At 43.4% G+C, this 25,785-nt stretch overlaps 1 protein-coding gene across 4 annotated transcripts in view; it reads left to right on the plus strand.

The window, feature by feature from the left end:
- The first annotated feature begins 6,421 nt into the window (after positions 1 to 6,421).
- LOC132394141 (carcinoembryonic antigen-related cell adhesion molecule 1-like) overlaps positions 6,422 to 25,785 on the plus strand; it is a 63,902-nt gene continuing 44,538 nt past the window's right edge. The window contains exons 1-4 of one of the 4 annotated variants that reach the window (XM_059969946.1): positions 6,422 to 6,537; positions 6,702 to 7,019; positions 18,395 to 18,509; positions 18,924 to 22,449. In XM_059969946.1, coding sequence (XP_059825929.1) covers positions 6,468 to 6,537; positions 6,702 to 7,019; positions 18,395 to 18,509; positions 18,924 to 18,993 — 573 coding nt within the window. In that variant the 5' untranslated portion in view covers positions 6,422 to 6,467 and the 3' untranslated portion in view covers positions 18,994 to 22,449. Of the gene's footprint in view, positions 6,565 to 6,701; positions 7,020 to 18,394; positions 18,510 to 18,923; positions 22,450 to 25,785 lie in introns of those variants that run through there. The other 3 variants (XM_059969938.1, XM_059969954.1, XR_009512197.1) reach the window with 3 other exon arrangements.

Genomic DNA, 25,785 nt, shown 5'->3' on the forward strand with positions numbered 1-25,785 from the left:
GTGATGAGCAAAGGCTCCCAGTCCCAGGGAGTGATGTGGGAATCATTTGTGGAAATGAAGAATGGGTTGGCAAAGTTGGACAACATGCTGAAAGAAGTTCTGGAGCTCGGTACGGTAAAACAACACACTGAGCTGAAAATTACATTGACATATTGTTGACTGAACAATGTTACAGAACATAGACCTAGAACATAGATCAGTACAGTACAGGAACAGGCCCTTCGGCCCAAAATATTGTGCTGAATTAAATAAATTAGTAAACAAATGACCAACTAAATTAATCCCTTCTGGCTACACATTGTCCATATCCCTCGATTTTCTCACATTCATGTGCCTCTCTAAGCATTTCTCAGAAGTCTCTGATGTATCTGTCTCTCTCACCAACCCAAGTTCACATCCCAGGAACAGTCTCTGTGTAAAGACGTGCCTGTCACGTTAAATGTATACCCTCTGATACTACATATTTCTAACTTGGGAAAGATACTGTCAGTGTACTCTATCTACGCCTATAATAGCCTTAAACTATCAGATTTCCCCTCGATCCCCACCGCTCCAGAGAAAACAACCCAATTTGTCCAACCACATACTTGCTAATCCAGGCAATGTCCTTGTAAACCTCTTTTTCACCAACGTTGAAATCTTTCCTAGAGTGGGGCAACTAGAACTGTATGCAATACCCCAGATGTCTTGTATAGGTGCAACATAACTTCCTGACTTTGGGACTCAATGCTTCGACTAGTAAAGGCACAGAAGTCATTTCCTTCGTAACCCCCCTATCATCCTGTATAGCCTCTTTCAGGGAGGATCACAACATCTTTCTGGTCATCAACATTGTGTCTTTATGTTTGACCAACCAAAGTGCAGCACCTCACATTGGACCAGGATAACTCCATCTGCCATTTCTCCACCCATATCTGCAATTGATCTACAGTTTATCTTGCCAATCTTCCACACTATCCACACCACCAAGCTTTGTCTCAACTGCATACTTACTAACCCACCCATTAACATTTTCATCCAGGGCATTTATATAAGTCACAAATTGCAGGTGACCCAACACAGATCTCTGCGGACCTCCACTAATCTTAGACCTCCAGCCAGAATCAGTCCCCTTGACTAACACCTGTTGTCGTGGGTAAACCGGTTCTGACTCCAAATGGTCAATTCCCATCCACCTTAATCTTTTGGATCAGCCGCGTATGTGGGATCTTTGCTAAACACCTCACTAAAATTCATGCAGACAACATCCATAGCTCAAAGTTTACCAATCACCCTGGCTGCTTATTCTCTGCCCGTGTGCAAGCAGGAGGAGGACAGGCAGATTTTTAGAGTTGCTGTTGTCTCGGGTGAAACAGTAAGTGTTTTTGATAGTAGTGCAGCAATTGTTGAGTGCGCTATGTAAGGTGATGCAGGAGATGTGCTGACGTAGTTGGGCAGAGGCTTACGCATGCCAGCCTGATTAATTGTGTCCGGCTACGATATGAAAGCAGGCGGGGTATGTCATTTAGTGTTTCATTAAAATGACATTAAATACACCCAGTGCTTGCCTACTGTGGATGCCTGTCGTTTTTACACAAAATCTGTGTTTTCAAAACTATCCAGTCTAGTGTGGACGTAGCCTGGGTCTGAGAGGTGAGCAGTATCTCAGTGAAACAGAAAAGACAACAATCACTTGCTTCCAAAGACAACACGCGTGAATCTGCAGATGCTGGAAATAAATAAAAACACAATGCTGGCAGATTTCAGCAGGCCAGACAGCATCTATGGGAGGAGGTAGTGATGTCGTTTGAGGCCAAAACTCTTCATCAGGGGTGAAGTAACATGGGATAGTCGAGGGGGGATACAAAGGCGGGAGAGATGAAGTAGAGAGCTCGGAAATGATAGGCTGGAGGGAAATGGGCTAGGGAGAAGGTGGAGAATTATGGGAGATAAAAGAGAGAAAGGTAGGGCTGGGGGAGATTATAGTGAGGTGGAGAAAGAAAGAGAACCAGACTAAAATTATAGATAGGGATGGGGTAAGGGAGAGGGGATAGGGGTGTCATCAGAGGTCTGTGAGTTGAATGTTCATGCCGGCAGGTAGGAGGCTATCTAGGCGGGAGATAGGTATTGCTCCATTGACCATTGAGATGTCTTCCTTTTTTAAAAGAAAGGGGCTTCCTTTCGTCCACTATCAACTCTGCCCTCCATCGCATCTCCCATATTTCATGCACTTCTGCCCTCACCCCATCCTGCCACCAGCCCACCAGGCATAGAGTCCCCTGATCCCCACCCATCATCCTACCAGCCTACAGATCCAAATGTATAATTCTCCGTAACTTCCGCCATCTCCTATGGGATCCCACCACCAGCCACATCTTCCCGCCTCCCCCCACTCTCAGCTTTCTGCAGGGATCGCTCCCCACACACTTCAATTCCCACTCCGATTTTTCTGTCCATGGCCTCCTCTACTGTCAAAATGAGGCCACATGCAGGTTGATGGAGCAATACCTTATCTCCTGCCTAGGTAGCTTCCTACCTGCCAGCATGACTATTCAACTCACTGACCTCCGTCAATACCTCTGCCCACCCCCCCCCCCATCCCATCCCTATCTATAATTTTAGTCTGGTTCTCTCTCTTTTTCATCCTCACTATAATCTCCCCCCAGTCCTACCTTTCTTTCTCCTTTATTTCCCATAATTCTCCAACTTCCCCCATGCCCATTTCCCTTCAGCCTATCACTTCCCATCTCTCCACTTCATCCCTGCTCCCACTTCTTATCCCCCCCCCCCCCCGACCATCCCATGTTACTTCATTCCTGATGAAGGGTTTTGGACCGAAACGTCGTCACCACCTCCTCCCATAGATGCTGTCTGGCATGCTGAGTTCTGCCAGCATTTTGTGTTTTTAATCACTTGCTTCCCTCCAGTAGAGCATTCTTACCCCTCACTCCGATGACATGTACTCTAGTGAATGTACACTACCCAGGAGGATGCCACGGAGCAGTGGTTGCATTAGCCATCATTAAGTCACAAGTAAAGATTCTTCAGACAGTGCAGTCAAGATTCGACCATTTCTATCTGCAAAGTGGAGATGACTTGATGATGCAACTTTCCATTTTTTCCATAATGACTCCATCCCGCAGATTGTACACTGTACTCTTGTAGCACCATGCTCTTACCTGAGTTAAGTGATGTTGCTCTTTCAACTGAGACCCTAACAGTACAGCCGTTATTGTCACAAAGAGGATGTGGAGACTGGTCTCAAATATAGGACACAGTCACTGAAGTACTGGGGGCTGGACAAGAACAACTAAATGATTGAACAAGATGGGGAGACCGTGGCATGCAAAAGTGATCCTGGGGTTCAGAGAGCTCAGGGCGAAGGCAGGACCCTGGCTAGGCTAAAGGATGGGTCTATGGTATATGGATTGCTGGGAGGATAGCCCCCTGGGCAGGCCGCATAACTCCTGGGCAGGGCCCGGCCTCCCAGGCAGAAACACAGGGGCCTGGGCAGGTCACAGGGCACAACCCATCAGAAGAGACGGGTAGGAAAGTGTCAGAGCCCCACCACTCGGCAACAGCAGTCCAGCATACTTACCCAAAAGAGGCAAGGGATCGAAAGGGAACTCAGTCCAGCGTGACTACAAGTACAGACTTACAGATCTAGACGATTAATGGTGGGTACTACAAGCCAGGATTGAAACAGGATAGCCAGGCGAACAAGGCACACCAGACAGACTGACTGACAGGTGCACCTCCTTAAACCAAGATAATCCTATTTGGGCTTAAGGGTGAAAGGAGGGACGGCTACAGGACCCGGACCGGACCACACCGGATCAAGACTCGGAATGCGGGTTCCGGACCGGACCATAACAGTTATTGTATTGACACTGATGGCATTCATCACAGTTTTTCAGTTGTGAACCTCATTTTGTCAGAATCAGGTGCAGTATCACTGGCATTTGTCGTCAAAAAATACTGGTATAGCGTCCATGGGTTCAATACCCATTCAGAAATCAAGTGGCAGAGGAGAAGAAGCTGTTCCTGAATCGTTGAGTTTGCGCTATCTGGCTTCTCTACCTCCTTCCTGACTGCAGCAATGAGAAGCGGGCAAGACCCATGTGATGCAGGTCTTCAATGATGCACGACGCCTTTTTAAGGCATGGCTCCCTGAAGAAGTTATGTTTCAATCACTGGGATCCCTCTATGCCCATCTACTGAAGGTCTTGGAAATGAAGCTGCTGAGTACAGGAATACCCTTCTCATAGACGGGAACCATTCAGCATCATTGTTTAATTTCCTTTCATAATTTATTCTGAAAACTGGCAGCAGGTCTTTCTCTTTGCAGAACGGAGACGATATGCAACATCATCTACATGGAAAGCTGGTGGAGAAAATGCGCATCTTTGCGTTTAGTCAGTGGTGAATAAACCGATTACAAAAGGAGATAACTTTAGAAATATCTGAACTTTCACAACACTTTTGCCTTCATTTCCAGAACAGAGAGGTGCTGGGAGAAAACAATCATTTATGTTGGACCAAAATGTGCCATGGTCTCAGCAGCTAAATGATGAATACATTAATTGTTATATGCTCCACAAAATTAAAAATGCAGCTGTTTATTCATGCTGATCTTCAAAAGGATTTTATGGAGCAACAGCCGCAGTTTCCATGAATACACTAAGCTAAATCTACTTTGCAGAATTAATGCTGAAGAGGTGTTTGTTTTGTTAATGCTGATAGGGGGATTTAGGTGAGTAAATATAGGGAATACCGTTAATTTGACGTGAAACTACAACATGTTCAGAAAACATATATCATGGTGACATTATAACAACGATTTTGGAATATCAAGGTCCGAAATATTATTTAAACTGCTTGGGGGAAATTACAATGAAATCCAGCGTACATAACGTCAAGATTAGAGCAGACAAGTGATGAGATCTCGCACCCATGGATATTCAGTGATCATGTATAATAATGCTGAGAGAGATTCACAAGTTAGATTGTGAAAGTTTTGACTTCCACTGCCTCTGTTCCAAGTTCGAAACCCGGTCGTTACTCAGATTCATAAACATGAGAGCGTGGGACAGAACATGTGGCTCCCGGTTCCTGTCCTCTGGCGACACGATCAATGCCAACCTGACCCCAGTCTCACGTCCATGCTCCGACTTATCCACAACACCACCTACCTTAGTATCATCTAACGGTTCAGCTAGGGAGGAATACAAAGAGATCTAGGAGTCCTTGTTCATCAGTCACTGAAGGTGAATGAGCAAGTGCAGCAGGCAGTGAAGAGGGCTAACGGTAGGTTGGCCTTTATTACAAAGGGAATTGAGTACAAGAGCAAGGAAATCCTTTTGCATTTGTACAGGGCCCTGGTGAGACCACACCTGGAGTATTGTGTACAGTTTTGGTCTCCACGGTTAAGGAACGGCATCCTGGCTGTTGAGGAAGTGCAGCGTAGATTCACAAGGTTAATTTCTGGGATGTCCGGACTGTCTTACGCAGAGAGGTTAGAGAGACTGGGCTTGTACACGCTGGAATTAAGGAGATTGAGAGGGGATCTGATTGCAACATATAAGATTATTAAGGGATTGGACAAGATATAGGCAGGAAATATGTTCCAGATGCTGGGAGAGTCCAGTACCAGAGGGCATGGTTTAAGAATAAGCAGTAGGTCATTTAGGACAGAATTAAGGAGAAACTTCTTCTCCCAGAGAGTTGTCGGGGTGTGGAATGCACTACCTCAGAAGGCAGTGGAGGCCAGTTCTCTGGATGCTTTCAAGAAGGAGCTAGATAGGTATCTTATGGATAGGGGAATCAAGGGATATGGGGACAAGGCAGGAACCGGGTATTGATAGTAGCTGATCAGCCGTGATCTCAGAATGGCGGTGCAGGCTCGAAGGGCCGAATGGTCTACTTCTGCACCTATTGTCTGTTGTCTATACGCACAACATTCGGCATTAATTCCAACAAGTCCAAACACTCTTCAGTCTCTCTCGGCTGAAAATACTGAATATCAGACCATAGACTCTCCCCGATACCAACTAGTACAACATTCAGGATCTTACATGAAACTAATAAATCCTAAGCAACGGCAATTGAGTAGCAGATTTCACGACAGGTGCCTGTTGACAATAGACCTGATTCTGATTCTGAGATTGGAAGGTGCTCAAACACCAGAGGCGCAGATAACAGGGTAAAAAGACTTGTAAGCAGACCTGGGTAAAAACTCCATCAGGAAATCAAAGGTCTTACATGACAGCAGTGCGTGTGCGTGTGTGTGTGTGGGTGGGGGGGGGGGGGGTGCGCGTACGTGATGTGTGGGCGGGTGTCTCTGCGCAAGCTAATTTGTTCCATGAAAATTTGGTCCAATGAGCTCTGTCGCTTCTGATGACGGAACAAAAATGCGGCCTGGAGACCCGGAAGTGAGTTTCTGTCTCCGAGTGTAACTGCCTTCGTAAGGCGGCTGCTGCTCTGTCGATATGTTGCTGCTGCCCTTCCTGGCGCTTGTTCTTTGTTTCTTCGTAACTGATGGTGAGGGCCTCCCGGACGGTTAGTGGTCAGAGAATCAACAGAGCGGTGGGTGGATGGATGTAGGAAAGAAGATTAATTTACAAAATACGATCTTACTGAGTCGAGTGCAGACTGAGCTAAGCACATTTCTCCCGTTTGTCCACGTTTGTACCTTTATCCTCATACCATTTTCTCTTCTTCAGGTGAGTCGCTGGATTTTACCATCAAAGTAGAACAGAGTCAAATAAATGCAACCGTCGGTGGAAATGCGTTGCTTGAAGTGCAGCCGTCGGGGAACATCTCCAGTGGAAGCTGGAGTTTTAATGGGAAAACGGTCTGTCAGTGGATCGGTGAACTCGTGTCCATGGATAATTCCTATACATCGAGAGCTGATCTATTCATCTCCAGCGGGTCGCTGCAGCTGAAGATGGTGGAGAAGTCAGACAGTGGGGAATACATCGTGAACATGGTGCCAACCAGAGGCTTACAAACCTCAGCGACCATCACTCTCCAAGTGACCAGTAAGTGAGACGTTCCCTCATTTACAGTAGGGCTTCTATATTTTTTTTCCTTTTAATCCCGTGTTTTATCCAATTTAATTTGGTACACTGTAAGTCACTGATGTCTTCAAGGTTTATATTTTGTTGATCGGGAAATTTTAGCCAATTCATGAGATGTCCCTGTCCTTTATTTGCTGTGGGATCTTGCCGGAAAGCGTCAGCTGTCTGGGCAAAATAGGATCGAGGGTGCTTGTGGGAGTAGAATCCGAGGCCATGTTGCCCCGGCTCAAGCCTTTCCCGCCATTTAGAAAATAATCATTGGTTTCATTTCTTCTACCAAAGTGGATATTCATACACTTCCAGACACTCCTGTTCCAACTGCCATTCCTTTACCCACTCTCCTAAACTCTGTCCTTCTCTGTCCTCTGATCCACATGACTTCATATCGTCTGGAAACTTCACAACAAAGACATCAATTCCATCACCCAAAAATTAATAAACAACATGAAAAGATTCGGACCCTACACAGACACTTGTGGAGCACCACTACTCACAGGCAGTCAAGCAGAAAAGGCTCCCTTTGTTCTTACTCTTTGCCTCATAACAGTCATCCCCTGGCTTATCCTTGCAAGAGTCATCGATAGAGAGTTGGATGATTGGCAGGAGATAAAAAACGTAGCAATAAAGGGAGCCTTTTCTGGCTGGCTGACTATGACTAGCAATATTCCACAGGGGTCTGTGTTGGGACCACTTGTTTTTTTCATTTTCTGTCAAAGATTTGAATGAAAGAATTGATAGCTTTGGGTCCAAGTGTGCAGATGATACAAGGATAGGTGAAGAGACACGTAGTGTTCAGGAAACAGCGAGGCTACAGAATAACTTAAAACAGGTTAGGATAATGCACAAAAAGTGACTAATGGAATAAAGTGTTAGGAGGTGCATGAGCATACAAATATAGTAGAAGAGCTAAATATATAGACAATTTTCTAAATTGCTATATAAATCACAAGTCTGAGGTGCAAAGGGACTTAGGTACCCCCATGCAGTATTCTCTAAAGGTCAATTTGGTGTTTGAGTCGGTGGTGAGGAAGACAAATATGATGTTGGTCTTCATTTTGAGAGGAATGTAAAAGCAATGCTGTAATGTTAAGGCTTTATTCAATGCTGGTGATGCCTGATTTGCAATATTATCAATGGTTCTGGTCTCCCTATCTAAGACAGGATTAGCTAACATTAGAGTTGGTTCAAAGGACACTATCAAAAATGATAGCAGGATTGAAATATGTACCATATAGGAAGGGACTGGTGGCTCTGGGGGTGTACTTACAGGAAATCAAAAGAATGAAGGAGGAAACTCATTTAAAATGATTGAATGTTGAAATGTCACAACAGAGTAGATGTGCAGTGGACGTTTCCCATGGTGGGGAGACTAAGCCCAGAGGACACTGCCTCAGAATACAGATGAGTCGATTTTGAAAAGAGATGAAGAGGAATTGCTTTAGACAGAGAGTGGTGAAGTTGAGAGTATTGGAATTCTTTGCCACAGCGGCAGTGCAAGGTGTTTTTAGGTATATTTGAGGCATGTTTATGCAGATTCTTGAATAGTGAAGGCATAAGAAATACAGGGATACAGCAGGTGAATGAGGCTGTAAGGGAAATGGATCATTTGAAATGGCAGAGCAAACTTGATAGGCCAAATGTCTAAAATGTCTAATTGTGCTCCTATCTCTCATGGTCTGATGATCTTTAGGGAATCCTGCGCAAGAACCCCTAGGTGCTATTGCACCTCTGATTATTGAATTTTCTCTCAGTTTGTAAAATAGTCTGCACCTTTATTAGTTCTAGCAAACTGCACGATGAGACAGTCCCTTGTGTGATTTTCCATCTGGCTTTTTGGCTATTCTTCCAATCTGTCTAAGTATTTTTGCATACTCCCTGCTTCCTCAATAATACCTGTCCCACCACCTATTTTTGTTCTACCGGCAAAGCAGTTAGTTCCATCTACCAAATCATTGAGATGTAATGTGAAAAGTAGTAGATCCAACACCAACCCTTGTAGAACACCAAGTCAAGCCAACAAGAATAGGTAGCATCGATACGCACGCCGTGTGCCTGCCAGTCACCTATCATTGTTACTTGGTGCAATACCTTGGGAGTTTATCGTATTAGGCAGTCTCATGTGCAGCACATTGTCAAAGACCTTATGAAAATCGATGTAAGTAACATCCACTGACCATCTTTTGTCTATCTTACCTGTTGTTTTCTGAAAGAATTCCAGATTTGTCAGGCAAGAAGTCCCCTTAAGGGAACAATGCTAACATTGGCCTATTTAATCATGCCCCTTCAAGTACCCAGAATCTCATCCTTAATAATGGTATCGATTGTCTTCCCATCTGCTAAGGTCCGGAGAGCAGACTCAACCTGCAAATTCACCGTTCGGGAATCCTACACCAGGACCTCTGTGATTCACTGTTTAGTGTGCCTTTTTCTCCATTTATAAAATGGTCAACCCTATCATTCCTTCTACCAAGGTTCATGACTATACACTTCCTGACACTGTATTCCATCTGCCATTTCTTTTTTCTATCCTTCTAATCACTCTATGTCCTTCTGTAGCCTGTCTACTTCCTCAAAACATCTACCCCTCCACCTACCTTCATATTGTCTACAAAATTTGCAACAAACCCATCAATTCCATCATCCAAATCATTGACATATAACAGAAAAAGAATAGGTCCGACACAGACACATATGGAACACGACTAGTCACTGGCAGCCAACTAGAAATGTCTCCCTTTATTCACATGCTTCGCTTCCTGCAGTCAACCACTGCTTCATCCATACAATAATCTTTCCTGTGATACCATAGGCTTGTAGCTTGTTAAGCAGCATCATGTTTGGCACAGAGTCAGAGGCCTTCTGATAATCCAGGTACACAACATCAATCAATTCTTCACCGTCCATCTGGCTTGTTATTTCAACAGATTTGTCAGACAAGATTTGACCTTGAGGAAGCCATGCTGTCTACGTCTATTTTGCCATGTGCTTCCAAGTACTGTGATTTTGCATCATGTCTATTTCATCTATGTTCATCTCCTCAGTAAATACTCAGCAAGTATTCAATTTAAAATTAACCCCAACTATTTTGTCTCCATGCATGAATGTGCTGATCTTCCATTGGACTAATTTTGTCCATTGGTATCCCTTTTCACTTAACTTCTTTGTGGAATCCGTTGGGATTTTCCTTCACATTGGCTTCAGAAGCTAACTTGTGCCTTGTTTTAGCCCTCATGAATACCTTCTTTAGAATTATTTGGCATTTCCTATAGTCCTGAAAGACCTCATTTGGTCCTTAATGGCAATATCTGTATTGCACCTCCTCCTGACCAGAATCTCAATGTTGCTTCAATGCAAACTTTCATTAAATGTGTTAGCCGTGTTATTTTATCCTAATAGGATTATGCAAACTCTGCCATCTCAAACTTTCACTGTTGAAGGCTTCCAACTTACGAGATATGCTAGAAAACAACCTACCCCTGTCCACCATCAACACACACACACAAACACACAAACCGTAAACCACACACCACACACCACACACCACACACCACACACCCACTCACACGTCTGTAGGAACAATAAAATCAGGCAGCATCTGCTGAAATTAGTCAGTGTTTTGACTTGGGAATTTTCATCAGATATGGAAAGGATGAAATGCCATAATAATAAAGAAAAAGTTGTGGGGAGGGAAGCGAGTACAAGGTCGAATGTGACAGGTGAATCCTGGTGGATGGGGAGGGGGATAGAGTATGAAATAAGAAACTTAGAAATGGTAGGTGGAAAATGTAAAGGAATGGATTCACAATCCATGTTCCTTGTTTAGTTCTCACCCACTTACTGTCTCATGGCATGATTGTCTCCTTTGTGCTTCACTGGTTTGACCCTTTAATCAGCAAGCCACATTTTTATCAGTATATGTCTAAAATTATTCAGGAGTTTCCTTAAATCTGCTCAGAAAAGGATATTGCACAGCCCACTTGGCCCTCTTGATTCACTGTGTGAGTTACCTTAGACAATGATTTCAGCATCTGTTAAATATATCAGGCTATTTTGCAATACTTAAATGCGCAATGTCCAACAGCCAGTACAGTGTGCATCACGCAGTACTGGTGAAGCTTCAGAAAGATCCGGTATCAAAGCCTACACGCAGCAAGCTCGCAGCTTGTGGCAGTGCGACAACTGCTGCAAAAGATAAGATTCAAGAAGCAGGGAGAAGCTGAATTAAAACTTTCAGAAGAATCAGACTGGTTGTCAGTCTTTTCAGGTAAACCACCGAAGGACTTACTCGGGGCAGAGATCCCAGATAACTGCTCTCAGATTACTTTGGCTCAGTGCATGGCTGTATACAGGCAATTGTAAATTAAAATACATTTTTGAATCAATATCAGGGGTTAGAATTAAATGGTGATTATGTCTTAAAGCAGTTAGCTGTGGAATATAAATTATCCCTGACACTTGGAGAAACACGGTTCCTGCTTTAGATGGAAATCTCCGTCCTGTCTTGAACAGGCAGATCCTGATGCCGAGTGAATCGAGCCAAACAGCTGCTGGAACTGCCGCCGGCTGTGACAGAGTTTCAGCATTTTGAAGGAGATTTCAGATGCGGTTCTCACTGATGAGCGCTTTCTGGACTTCCGCGGCCCCAAACAAGTACAGACCAAAGTCACGTACCGAAACAGCGGGAAATAACTCACGCAGTCTCTGTTGCCATCGTGCAGCGACGGATTTATGCTTTTTAGCGACTGTGCTGACATAATTGGAGCTATAGGCATAATAAGAATTTAATGACCATCCTTTGTTAAATGCCGCCAGCTCTAAGCTCTGAAAAGGATTTTGTTTGCGCTTTCTGGCCTTTTATCTGTATGCACGTATGGACTGTGACTTCCACAGACGCCACAGCGTTTCAGGAGCGGGGAATGAGATTGCCTATGTCGGTCTTGAGCAGACCGTGACTTGTTTCCACAGTTATCTATGGATGCAATGTCACAAATGTTTCGTCATCAGAAGCTGATGACAGCTTAATTCTGAACCCCTGCTTCACCCTCCATGGTACAGTTCCTCCAAACGGGGAAATACCTTGGCAATGGCTAGATTACTGTGCTGTCTGTCTGGATGTGAGACCAAACTGAAATGCAACATTATAAAGCTAACTCAAGCCCATCATAAAATCGAAGTTTCAGGCCACTCTGCTATTCCAGCCTCTGCCACCATTCAAATGATCAACAATACCGGCTTCACCTCTTCTCTTCCCATTCTCCATCACCCTAGACCTTTCGAATATTTATCAAATTCCACGCTACCTACACCCAATGATCCAGCCTCCAACAGGCAGAGAATTCCAAAGGTTCACCTCTCTCTGAGCGAAGGCATTTCCACATACCCACCTTCTCAATGACCTGACATTTCCTTAGTAATTATGTTGCTTTTTTCATGACTCTCCCACTTGTAGAAGCAATATAGAATCACACACAGAGCAGGACAGTATGGGAACAGGTGCTTTGGAACTTTGTATCTGCAGTGGCCATGATGTCAAATTACACTCTACCCATCTGCCTACACACCATCCATATCCCTGCACCTCCTGTGTGTCCTTGTCTCTTTAAGACACCAATATGGCATCCACTAATATCACTACCCCAGGGATTAGGCTTAGTGTTCATGCCCTGCATTAAGGAATCTGTGTTCAGGTCCTACATGAGGGTTAGTGTTTGAGCTCTGCATTAGGATTAGTGTTCAGGCCTTGCATTACGGTTACTGTCTGGGCCCTGTCTGGCCCCGTAATCTTTGATGCCATGTCCAATAAAGAACCTATCAATTTCTCCCTTAAATACACCCAATGACCTAACCTCCACAGTTGCACGTGGCAAGAAATTCCACAAATTTCCCACCCTTTGGCCAAAGAAATTTCTCTGCATCTCTGTTTTGAAAGGGTGCCCCTCTATCCTGAGGCTATGCACCCTTGTTCTGGACTCTCCCACCATGGGAAACACCCTATCCACATCAGCTCTGTCTAGGCCTTTCAACATTCGAATGGTTTCCATGAGATTTACCCTCATCCTTCTGAATTCCAGCGAGTACAGACTCGGAGCCATCAAAAGTTCCTGGTATGATATCCCTTTAATTCCTGGAATCATTCTTGTGAACCCTCGCACCCTGGACTCTCTCTAATGCAAGCACATCTTTTCTAAGATGAGGGGTCCAAAAGTGTTCACAATACCAAGCTGAGGCCTCACCAGTGCCTTATAAAGCCTCAGCATCTCATCCTTGCTCTTGTATTCTAGCCCCCTTGAAATGAATGCTAACATGGCATTTGCCTTTATCACCACCGACTCAGCTGCAGGGTGTTCTGCACAAGGACTCTCAAGTCCCTCAGCATCTCAGATTACTGGATTTTCTCCTAGTTTATAAACTAGTCCACTCATTTATTCCTACTACTAAATTTCTAGTACCATATTCCACTTCAATCGACGTCTTAGACTCCTAAGCAATTTTATTTTACAGGTTTCATGCTATGCCATTCTGTCTACTGTGGTCATCAGGGACAGTGAATCTGGGGCCGTGTAGCAGAAGTAATGAATAGTGTGAAGGGATTAATTGGTAGCCAATTTGTCATAATTGTTAATTAATAATGCTCCATGTCATGTTTGCCAGTGCTTTGGTGAATGAGGAACAGGTAGAACTTGTCAGTTAAAATAATGTAGAGCCTTGTCTGCTCATCTGCCCCAGTAACTGAGGGGCATGCTGTGCCCAAGCTTGTAAACAGGATCGTTCAGAGCCAATCTTCACAGTGGCAGCTTCATTTGACATCACGGGCTATTGTGGAGTGAAGCTTCTGAAGTTCTGAGATGTAGAAAGGTTTCTCAGAACACAGAATCCTGAGTAGCACGACTGTGATGACAGATTGAAAGAAACCACCCCTGTGGGAATAAAATACAGCCACTGGACTCCAAATGAACCAGTCTTGGAGTGTTTACAGAGTTTCAAGGAACACAGTGTACAGAGTATAGCCAGTAGGTGCTGGCAACACTCAGCAGGCCAGGCAGCCTGTCTGAAAGGAGAAGCAGCGGTTAACATTCCAATGTTGGACAGGGAGGCAGGAGAACAACAACGTGACCCTCAAATGTGAAATGAACCATCATCTGAGAGGGATAGAATTCCTCAACTAATTCTGATAGAGGACTTTCGACTTGAATCATTTCTTGCTACACTAATGTTACCTGGCCTCTTGAGTATTTACTGGGATTTCCTCTTTTTTATCACTTAATATTTCCTACATCTTCCAACATTTCTATTCTCTTTTTCGGAAGATAATGTTAAATCCAAATCAACGGGTGAAAGAAACTACCTTTTCAGTTAACCCTTCCTGGTGGACAGAGGACCAGTGATGTTCACCCAGCAATAAAGCTGTCAGCATAATCAAAACCCCACCACAATGGACAGTCTCTCTTCTCTCTTTGCCATCCCTCACCCTTGGGAAGAGAACACAAAGGCCTGAAAGCACATACCAGCAGGCATCAGGACAGCTTCCATCTCATTGTTATTGGATCTCCTCTCCGATAAGATGGAATCTTGCCTTTACAATCTACCTCAGTGCTTGCCTGTGCTGTGCTTTTTTTGGTAGCTGTCACAATTTATTCTTCATTATTATTGTTTTCCCTTATTCTTGCCCAATGCACTGTGTAATGATTGATCTCTGTAAACAGTATGTACGAGAAGACATGTACCTTGTGACATGTGACTATAATAAACCATGTACCACTCTGCTGTACAGGACACACTGAAAACATGCCTGGTCTGTGGCAGTGGGGTGGATGTGTTAGTACTGCTGGAAGATAGCATAGACTCAAGAGGGCAGAGTGGCCCACTTGTGTTGGTATGACATGGCTTGGAATTTCAAGGAACTCCAAACGATTGTGCCCGGGAGTGTTTTACTATTGTTGTTTTACATTGCTACATGTAAGAATTGGAAGAGTGATTATAATGTTGCATTGTATTGTGACTGAAGCCTTTTCTGTATATGAAAACTGAATGCTACAGAATCAGTGTCAGAATTAGGTTTAATATCACTGTTATATGTCATGCAGTTTGCTGTTTTGTAGCAGTACATTGCAGTACAAACTAAGAAAATAAAACTATAAATTACAATATGGAAAAACTAACTAAGTACTACAAACAGAGAGGGAAGTGGTGAGTAGGTGTTCATTGTCCAATCGGAAATCTCATGAGGAATTTGGTCCTGATCATGTGCCTTCAGCCTTCTGTACCTCCTCCATGATGGGAAGACGACTTGGCCTTGGTGTTGAGGGATCCTAACGATGGGTGCTCCCTCAAAACATCACATTTTAAAGGTGTTCCCAATGCAGGGGGTCAAAGTGGCCATGATGGAACTGGCTGAGTTTACAACTGTCAACAGCTTTTTCTGATCCTATGCAGTGGCCTCTCCTCATCAATTGCCAAGCAGGGTGCTTCCGTTATGTCTCCTAACAGTGATTTGCAGCAAGACTATGTGACAGACGTCAGCTCCCATCTTGCCCATCAGCCTTAAGATTGAAGTGGATATTGCTCAAAAACTATAACTTAAGTTCCAATATTTTCTGAAATTTCAGCCGAATTTTGTTTGAAATAACCTTTCTTGAAATGGGTGTCATTACAAATCAAATAAGCCCTGTACTTTTCTGCTAGTATTTTTCCACTGAACCAAACCACAAACAGTATCAATTTCTCAAGTATCCATTTAGAGATCAAATGGCAACGTGTTATAACAAAGGCATGAATGTAGTCATTCAAAGTTGAGGTGGGCTTGTGAATGTATGGGATGGTTTAACGTTGCTATTGATTGATTGGAGTCACAGTATCAGGGAGCAATACAGCACACGCACAGTCCCTTCATCCACAGCACCCATCCAGCGAGTTCCCATTTGCTGTGTTCAGCCCATGTTCCTCCAAACCCCATCCTTATCCAGGTGTTTCTTAAACAATATGATTGTACCTTCCTCAGTCATTTCTGGCAACTCGTTCTATACACTCACTACCCTATGTCTCCTGTTCTCTTACATCATTCTGTTCTTACCCGAAACTCGTATCCATGTTTTGGACTGCCAGATACTGTAAACAGACTTTATCATGCACAATGTCAGTGATGTTCATAAACTTCACCACCACTCATTCTAACGCGGGTCCTCCTGTCCTGCCATTTATTTATTTTCCTTGTATTTATTTTCACTGTACTGTCTCCAGTTTAACTCCGTCTTACATAGAAGAGGGTGACAAGAAGTGTGCATGGCCCAAGGTGCTTGGGTGATCGTCTGACAAATGGTTAAAAATACAGCAGCTCCTCTCCTATTGTATGGAGTTGGCCATTATCCTGTGAAAGAATGGGGCACTTTGGTGGCTCCAATGACGTATCCTTACCCTGTTACCTGTGTTTGTATGTAATCCACATTGCAGAAAACCATACTGGAAGTGAACGTCCTAGAGGCTGACAACATACACTGGAAACTGCAGCAGTCCGCGTAAAAGAATCCAAATTTCTATAGTCAGATCTTTTAAATGGGGTGGGGTGAGAGGTCATTATGTGAGAAATATTGACTTTAGTAGGGCCCGACATGTGAATGAGGAGACAATTAATTGGCAATGCAAATAGAGAGGGCTCATGTCATCCTTGCCTTTATTGGTCAGGGTGTTGAGTTTAAAGTTTGGGAAGAACTGATGCAGTTTATAGAGCTTTGGTCAGGTCACATTGGGAGTTCTCTGTGCAGCCTGCAAACCCCATCACTGGGAAGTATGTGACGGTTTTTGCAAGAGGGCTGAGAATGTTCAGCTGAATGCTGCTGGACAAAGCTGGACTGTTTTCTTTGGAGCATTGGTGGCGGAGAGGAGACCTGGTAAAGGTTTTATAAAGTTATGCTAAATTGGATAGTCATTTAGCCACTGCAGAAATGTCAGTTCTGGAGACCATCATTTTATAAACAGAAGCAGGAAATTTAACCAAGATGTGCAGGACAAGTTTTATTTTGAATATCTGGAAAGGCTCCCATGGAGTTGGTGGAGGGAGACGGGTTGGAGACGTTTAGGAGGCACTCAAAGACACACAGGAGCTGACGTGAATGGATGATATAGATGCTGTGCAGGCAGAGGTGTGTTTTAATGTGGCACCGTGGTCGGCAGATGTATCAAGGGCCTAAGGCCTTGTTTGTATGATATACTGCTATATGTTCTGTGTTTCATTTCCAGTTAGGGAGCATTTCAGACTCATAATCTCATTGACACATGTTCTGTTAATGTTTTTAGCTCTTTCCATTGTGAACAATCTCCACACCAGCAAAACAATTCTCCCTACTGAGCAATGTTTTCCACTAACATAGTGTACAACCTTGTCTCTGCACCACACAAGTGCTTTGGGATGAACACTTGAGCTTCTGAAAACCGAGGCAAAAGGCAATCCAATGAGATTACTGTCTCATCTATAAATTATGTGGGTTAATTTAATTATTAAATTAACTGGATATGGTGTAAAATCATGTGAGCACATAAATAAAAATTAGTCACAGCTTTTTCACCCAGAGTTGTGGCGTTCATAATTGCAGAGCACAGGCTTAAGTTGAGAGAGAAGAGATGTAATAGGAACCTCAAGGGCAACATTATCACCAAGAAGGTGATCAGTATATGGGACAAGTTGCCACGGGAAAAGGCTGAGACAAGGACTGTAACAACATTTATAATGTATGTGGAGAAGAAAGATCAAGCTTCAATGTGATATGGGTGAAACGTGGGCAACTGGGACTACATTGAATTGGACTCTTAGTTGGTGTCGGCCAGTTGGAGTAAGGACAATGTTTCCAGTCTATATAGCAAAATACCTCTGTGTCCAACTAAGATTTTTGATTCTGCATTTTAACCTGTAATTGTAATAAACCAAAACCCCTTGTTAGCAAAGTTATTCAAAGTAGAATGGAAATTTACTGTGTCTTGTTCCACTGGGTTCCCATTAGCGCAGAAGAGCCAACCACATCAGAGCAGAATTGAGCACTGCATTTCCATCCTGGTTAGTTTATTATCCCTTCAACCCTATCCACCTGCCTTCTGCCTTCTCCCCACAATCATTAATGCTCCGACTAATCAAGAAACTGCCAACCTCCATTTTGAATATACTTAATGACTTGGCCCCACATCGGTCCATGACAATAAACAACACAGGTTCACAAACTTCTGGTTGAAACCCCTCCTCCTCTCTTTTCACTATAGGAAGCATCCTTTCCACACCCGCTCTACCTCGGCCCTTCAAGTACTCAAAAGTTTCGATCTTATCTCATTATCTCCTCATCTTCATTTTGCAGAGCATCCGAATAGTCTGTCAGGTGGAGCGATAGGCGGGATTGTGATTGGATGCGTTGCTGGAGTGGTGATGGCGAGTGGATTCGTTTTCTGGTACAAAAGGAGAAAGGCAAGCAGGTAAATACATTTGGTTCAAAAAATTCCTGCATGTTGACAATACTGTCCAGTGCCTGACATCCCAGTGTAACCAGAGATTTGCTGCAGTTCACACGTCGTTCTATGTGTCATTTCAACTTTAACCTCACTCGCCTTTTGTCTATCTGCAGTCAGCATTCATTGCCATCACCGGTGCGGCCTAGAAGCTCGGTTCCTGTGAGTTAGACAGGGATCAGATGAATTCTGTGAAGGGGTCAGGCTGGGCTGGTAGTGACTTTCACTGCTTTGTTACGAATGACTTTGCTTTCCGCTTTCCGCTTCATGTGCAGTTTATATCAGGCCCCTGGAAGAGATTCTGTGTCAAATTTGTGCTGTTGGACACATGGCAACTCTTAAAGTGATCTCATTCCTCTAAAATATATTACTTTTATGCAGATGTCATGGTCGAATAACAAGGCATCACCTCAGTGGACCACTGCAGTCACTTCCCCTTGGAAAGCCCTGAGGGACTATAAATCACCATGTGGACAGTGGGTGGAGCCGCCAGCCTGCAGGGCCAGAGGCGTTAGTTTGAACTTGACCTCAAGGCCCGTCTTGCCTGTTGAGTTTGCTCTCTGTTTTACCGCATGAGTATACCCCCACATCCCAGCAAGATACAAGCTGGTTTTATCACTATTAATCAATTATCAGGTGGAGTCATTGAGATGTTGGGATTAACTTGAATACCAGGAATTAGAGGCAGGAGTTGTTTAATCGGCCTCTCTAACGTGTCCCACAATTCAATTCTATCAGTCCTCAGCTCCCACTTTGCTTTGCCTTTAATCGTCCATGCACCTCCCGACACCAATGGCCTGTTCTCACCTCACATCAGGACCGAGATCCAGTGTTCAATGACCGCTGCTCCTGTCCACTGCCCACTAACCAATCCGGTAATACTGAACCTTCGATCAAGACTCTCCCAAGGGGTGAAAGATAACCACATCTGTCTTGTCCTGTGCCCTTGCGGTCCGCCATGCTTCAGTAAGGTTACCCTCATTCCTCTATCAGCCGAGCAACTTAAACACAAATTAGAAGTTAGAACACTGTAGCACAGGAACAGGCCAGCTGGCCCACAATATTGTGCTAAACTAATTATATTGATAATCAAATCCAACTAGATGAGTCTATTCTGCCTACACCATACAGATTTCCAATTTCCTGCTCATTGATGTCCCGAGCCAGGAGTCCCTTGAACAACACCATGGTATATCCCTCCACCACCACCCCAAGCAGCACATCCCAGGCAGTCACCACTTTTTGTGCATAATAACTAACTAAATAACTAATTAATTTAAAAAAGTCCCAATATCTCATTTGAATGTATTCCCTCTCAATTTAAGTGCATGTCCTCTGGTTTTAGACATTTCAATGCAAGAAAAATGATACTCAATCTCTATCGAAGCCTCTTATGATCTGTCACTCCACGTATTGAGCAGTGAATCTCCTTTCAACTGCCTTCAGTTCCTGTCTCTCCTTAAACAAATTCATTTCCGTTCGTCCTGGTGTGGCCTTGCCCACATATCCATATCTCCTTCTTCCTAAACGCCAACCTGCTGCCAATTACTATGATTAGTACCAATGGGTGCTTAGTGATTGGCACAGTTGTGGGGTCACATGGCTTACTTCTGCCCGCTTTGGGGAAGGTAATTACTGCCACGCTTGTTTGGTGGCCCGGCTACCCAATACCCCCCTCCACACACACACACAGAACTCCTCAGTCCAAAAGCTCATTCAGTGCTCTCCAGGGATTGGCCATTATGGCCAAGGCACGGCCACCTCCGCATGCAGCAGTCTCAGCCGCTGTAAATATTCATCCGAAGGAGCTCATCAACCAGCGGGACGCTTGACAAAGATTGACTAGCAGTGAATAGAAAACTATAATTGCTGCCATCCCCAACACTTAATAATGAGGTTTCTCAACAGTATTTGCTGACACATCATGAACAATAAATACCTGGCGCTATTAGTTGGAGCTCCAGGGAGTTTTGCCACAATTGTACTCCTGATACTCGTAGCAACCCGTGTCACGACATCTTAGTCTCCTGTTATTTCGGTTACATTACTACAATGTGAAATCTCCTGCTGGAGACCATTAAAATGCCCCATGAAGTAACCCACCTTAAATTTTTGGTGACTTCATATTTGGTCCCTCCCCATTCACTCCTCAGCCAAGCGTTTTAATGGAAAGTTATCTAAACAAGTATACGGAGTTAAGATACCAGAGTAGAATTATGCCATTTGGCCCATCGAGTCTGCTCTGCTATTTCAGCATTGCTGATCCATGTTTCGTCTATGCCCCATCTCCTTCCTTCTCCCTCTATCCCCCATGCCCTGACCAATCAAGAATCTATCAACCTCTGCCTTAAATGTGTATAAAGACTTGGCTTCCACAGATGCCTGTGGCAACAAATTCAAAAGATTCTCCACTATCTGGCTAAAGAATTTCCTCCTCATCTCCATTCTAAATGGCACCTCCCCTATTGTGAGTCTGTGTCCTCTAGCCCTAGACACTTTCACCATAGGAAAATTCTCTCTGCATCCACTTGATCAAATCCTTTCACCATTTCAATTAAGTCACCCGTCATTCTACTTAATTCTAGTGAATAGAGGCCTGGAGCCATCACACGCTCTGTACATGACTAGCCATTCATCCTGATGATGTTTCAAGATGTGAGGTTACAGACACACCTACAGACAGGCAGAGGCAGCAGTTGATGTCAAAATGAACCCAGTCAAGAGTCCTGACTCTCCAGAGTCTGTAGATGCTCGAAGCTAGGCCAATATATAGTCTGCAGGAGGGACTCGGATGGGTTGAGCCGAGCAACAAATGTTGGGGGAAGGGAATTGTCCAGAGTTCCTCAGTGTCTCCCACCTGCTGTGCAAATGCAACTTGAGTTTGTTTGTCAGACTGCAACTTTCCATTTGGTTGGATAATGATTTGACAATTGGACTGCCATATCCTGCAAGTGCGGTTGGTTTGTGGGAGAAGTAATGGAATGAATGGCTGTTTTCAATACTGAGCGGCATTGTTCTGTTTCTGTGTTTATCGATGTGTGTGAGAATGTGTGACTTTCCTTATCTGTAGGGGGGAGAGAGAGTGTGTGTGTGTGTGTGCGTGCGTGTGTGTGTGTGTGTGTGTGTGTGTGTGTGTGTGTGTGTGTGTGTGTGCGCGTGCGACAGAGCGTGTGAGAGAGTCTGTAAGTAGGTGAGTGTCGGTTTGGGTGGGTATGTGTGAGTCTGAGAGAGTGAGTGTCTATGTATTAGAATGTGTGTGTGTGCGAATGTGTGCAATTATGTGAGAGAGACTCAGCATCTGTGCGTGTGTACGTGTGTGTGTCTTCTAGGCTACTGAGTGTTACTCCAGCATTATGTTTGCCAAAGGGCAAATACCCCAGTGTGCAGTCAAGAGAAATTGCATTGGATTGTGGTAAATATTGTGGTACACAGGAGTAAGTGTAAGGATGTGGCTGTGGGAAATACCCCTTCAGTAGATGAATTGAGTGACCTTGTTTATGTCTTTCTGGGACAAGCATTTGACCTTGGTTTATTATTGCCACAAGTATCTAGGTATAGTAATCATGAACACTGTTCCTTTTTGCCATCCAAAATAGATTGTGATGCTAGATTTTAAGAGACAGACCACAATGTTTCAATTGCAGTGAAACTGCGGTACAGGTAGACAAATAAAGCATGGGTGATGCAAGACTGTGCAAAACTCGTAGGCATCTTAGGTTTATTTATTAACTATTTTTAGATGTTTATTTTTAGTCTTTAACATTAGTGTTTCATTAGAAAGAGAAATTTTAGTTTTCCAAACATTCATTGAGCAAATCAAGGAAAAAGCTTGAAAATGTATTGTATTTCATTTAAAAAGTAACATTTTAAGTAATAGACTGCTTTTGAAATAAATCTTGATTACTCTGCAGGTATGGAGCTGAATGCATAATTAAACAGATTGCTAATAATCAGTGACTTTACGTTTTGAATGACTAAACTGATTAACTGAAACAGAAAATCCTGCAGAATGGATCAAACTGTACACTCAAAATAAAGCAGTGTGGGAGATGTGACAGTTTAGACCATAAGATATAGGAGCAGAAGTGCACCATTTGGCCCCTCGATCTTGCACCACCATTCAACAATAGGCTGATCCAATTCTTCCTGTCATCCCCATGCTTTCACCCCATACCCTTTGATGCCCTAGTTAATCAAGAACCTATCTATCTCTGCCTTAAATACACCCAATGACTTGGACTCCATAGTCGCTCATGGCAACAAATTCCAGACATTTACCATCCTTTGACTAAAATAATTTCTCCTCATTTCAGTTCTAAAAGGACGTCCTTCAATCCTGAAATCATGCTTGCTTTTACTAGAAACCTCTACCATGGGAAATAACTTTGCCATATCTAATCTATTCAGGCAGTTTAACATTCAGAATATTTCTGAGATCACCCCTCATAGTCCTGAACTCCAAGGAATGCTGCCCAAGAGCTGCCAGACCTTCCTCATATGGTAACCCTTTAATTCCTGGAATCATTCTCGTGAATCTACTCTGAACCCTCTCCAATGTCAGTATATCCTTTCTTAAAAAAGGAGCCCAAAACTGCACACAATACTACAAGTGTGGTCTCACGAGTGCCTTATAGAGCCTCAAAATCACATCCCTGCTCTGTACATCTGGAAATGAATACCAACTTTGCATTTGCCACCATCACAATGACTCAACTTGCAGGGTAACATTTAGGGCTTCCTGCACAAGCACTCACAAGTCCATTTGCATCTCTGCATTTTGAGTTTACTTATCATGTAAATAACAGTCTGCCTGTTTATTTCTTCCACCAAAGTGCATGGACCATACACTTTTCAATATTTTATTTTTCACTTCTTTGCCCATTCCCCTAAACTATCTAAGTCTGTCTGCAGTCTCTGGTTCCTCAACACTACCCACTCCTCCACTTATCTTTATATCATTGGCAGATTTAGCCACAAAAACATTAATACTGTAGTCCAAATCATTGAAATGCATTGTAAAAAGCAGCGGTCCCAACACCGACCCCTGTGGAACTTCACTGTTAACCGGCGGCCAGCCAGAATAGGATCCCTTTACACCCACTCTCTGTTTTTTGCTGACTAGCAATGCTCCACCCATGCTAGTAACTTTTCTGAAATTTCATGGGCTCTTATCTTGCTGTGCAGCCTCATGTGCGGCACCTTGTCAAAGGGCTTCTTAAAATCCAAATATACTGCATCTACTGCATCTTCTTTGTCTACCCTGCTTGTAATTTCCTCAAGGAACTTCAGTTGGTTAGTCAGGGAGGATTTTCCTTTCAGGAAAACATACTGGCTTTGGCCTATCTTGTCATGTGCCTCCAGGTACTACAATCGATTCCAACAAATTCCCAACCACTGATTTCAGGTTAAAAGGTCTATCGTTTCCTTTCTGCTGCCTCCCACTCTTCTGTAACCTTCAACTCATTAATACTTATTCCATGGCAAGAGTGAGCATAGCAACGAGCCAAAGTTCGTCATTCTGAGTCAGCAAGGTCTCTCCCAAGCAGAAATTTAGCACCAGACTAGTTTCAGGAAATGTTGTCCAATCCCGTCTGAAGAAACAGAAAAGGTTGAGCATCAGAAATCAGTGGTCGGCCATGGAAACTGTATGCAGCAGATGAAAGATACATGAAACTGACACCCTTCTAAATCGGGAGGAATCCAGGACTGCTATCAGCTCTGGACCTTCAGAAACTACTGGAAACCCATCTAGAGTCCAAAGGAGTCTTGTCTGAAGTGGGCTTTATGAAGTATTGTTGCAGAATGCCATTTCTCCAAAGTGGAAACAAAGCCAAGAGATTCACCTATGGAAAAAGAAACAGAAGTACTGGACTGCTGAACAAAGGCAGCAAGTGATTGGAACTGACGAGTCAAAATTTGAAATTTTTGCCTCAAGCAGGAGACAGCTTGCCCACAAATGAGCTGTGGAGAGCAACATTGATGAGTGTCTGCAGCCAGGAGTGAAGCACAGTACAGGTTCCCTGCATGTTTGGAGTTGGAGATCTGGTCAGAACTGATAGAGTAAAAGCAGATTCTCATCCATCTCACAATACCATTAGCAAAGAAATGTCCTTGGAAACATGGCTGTCATAAATAACTATCTTCCATGAAAGGAAGAGCAAGGAGCATTGCAACAGTTGGTATAGTCTCCGCAGAGCCCTGATCTAAACATTGAGGCTGTCTCCGATTATCGGAAGATTCAGAAGCAAGCAAGACAACTAAAGTCTGCAGAACACTGGCATGTTCTCCAAGGTGCTTGGAAAAACTTACCAGCTGATTTACTTTTAAAACTGCATGAGACCATACCTAAAATAATTGGTGATTTTTTAAATGGAAGGTGGTCACAGCAAATATTGAAGTAACTTAGTCCTTTATTTTACCGTCTACTGCTCTTTATACTTTTACTTGATATTTAGAATCTCTTCAATTCATTATTTTTGAGTCATCTTCACTTTTCAGAATGTATTTAAATGTGCCTAAGCCTTTCAGCACAGAACTTTTGGTCACCATATTACAGGAAGGATTGTAGTAAATGAGGGCATGATCGCAGTAAGATTAACTGTTTACTGTTCACTCTTCCACATCAACGTATGGTGAAAACTGTTGATAAAACAATGCAAAATATATACAGTATTTGCTTACTTCTTGGCATCACATTTGCATCATAAGTACTTGTCAGAGTAAAACTACACCAAACTATATTACATTAAAGTACAACATACATTCATACCTATGATACCTACGCCATCAACTGGCTTTAAATACATTTCAACGCAAACTATCCAGTAACACTTTCAATAGCACAAGAAAATAAACTTTATCAACTATCATTAAACAAATTCAGCTTTAATATTTTTTACTTCAACATATTGTCTTATGAACTTATGGCGTTGCCTCTATGATGTTTCGTAGTGTGTAGAAATCAAAACTTTTCTCACGCTGATCCTGCACACACAAGCCCCCTCCTTCCTGTTTCTCCAAACTGATATTTTCCCACAAGACACGGGGAAACCCGGTGTGATGTGATCACATGCCGTGTTACATCACAGACAGCAAATTTACTTTCAACAACCTTAACTTTAACTAGAAAATAATTACAAACGAATTACTAAAGCAAAAATGTAATAAAGCTAAACAAATGCCTTAAGGGCAACACAATCATATTAATAAGGTTGAAAGAGTGCATAGAAGATTTACGAGGATG

The sequence above is a fragment of the Hypanus sabinus genome, chromosome 1 (genome assembly GCF_030144855.1).
Source record: "Hypanus sabinus isolate sHypSab1 chromosome 1, sHypSab1.hap1, whole genome shotgun sequence".
Lineage (NCBI taxonomy): Eukaryota > Metazoa > Chordata > Chondrichthyes > Myliobatiformes > Dasyatidae > Hypanus > Hypanus sabinus.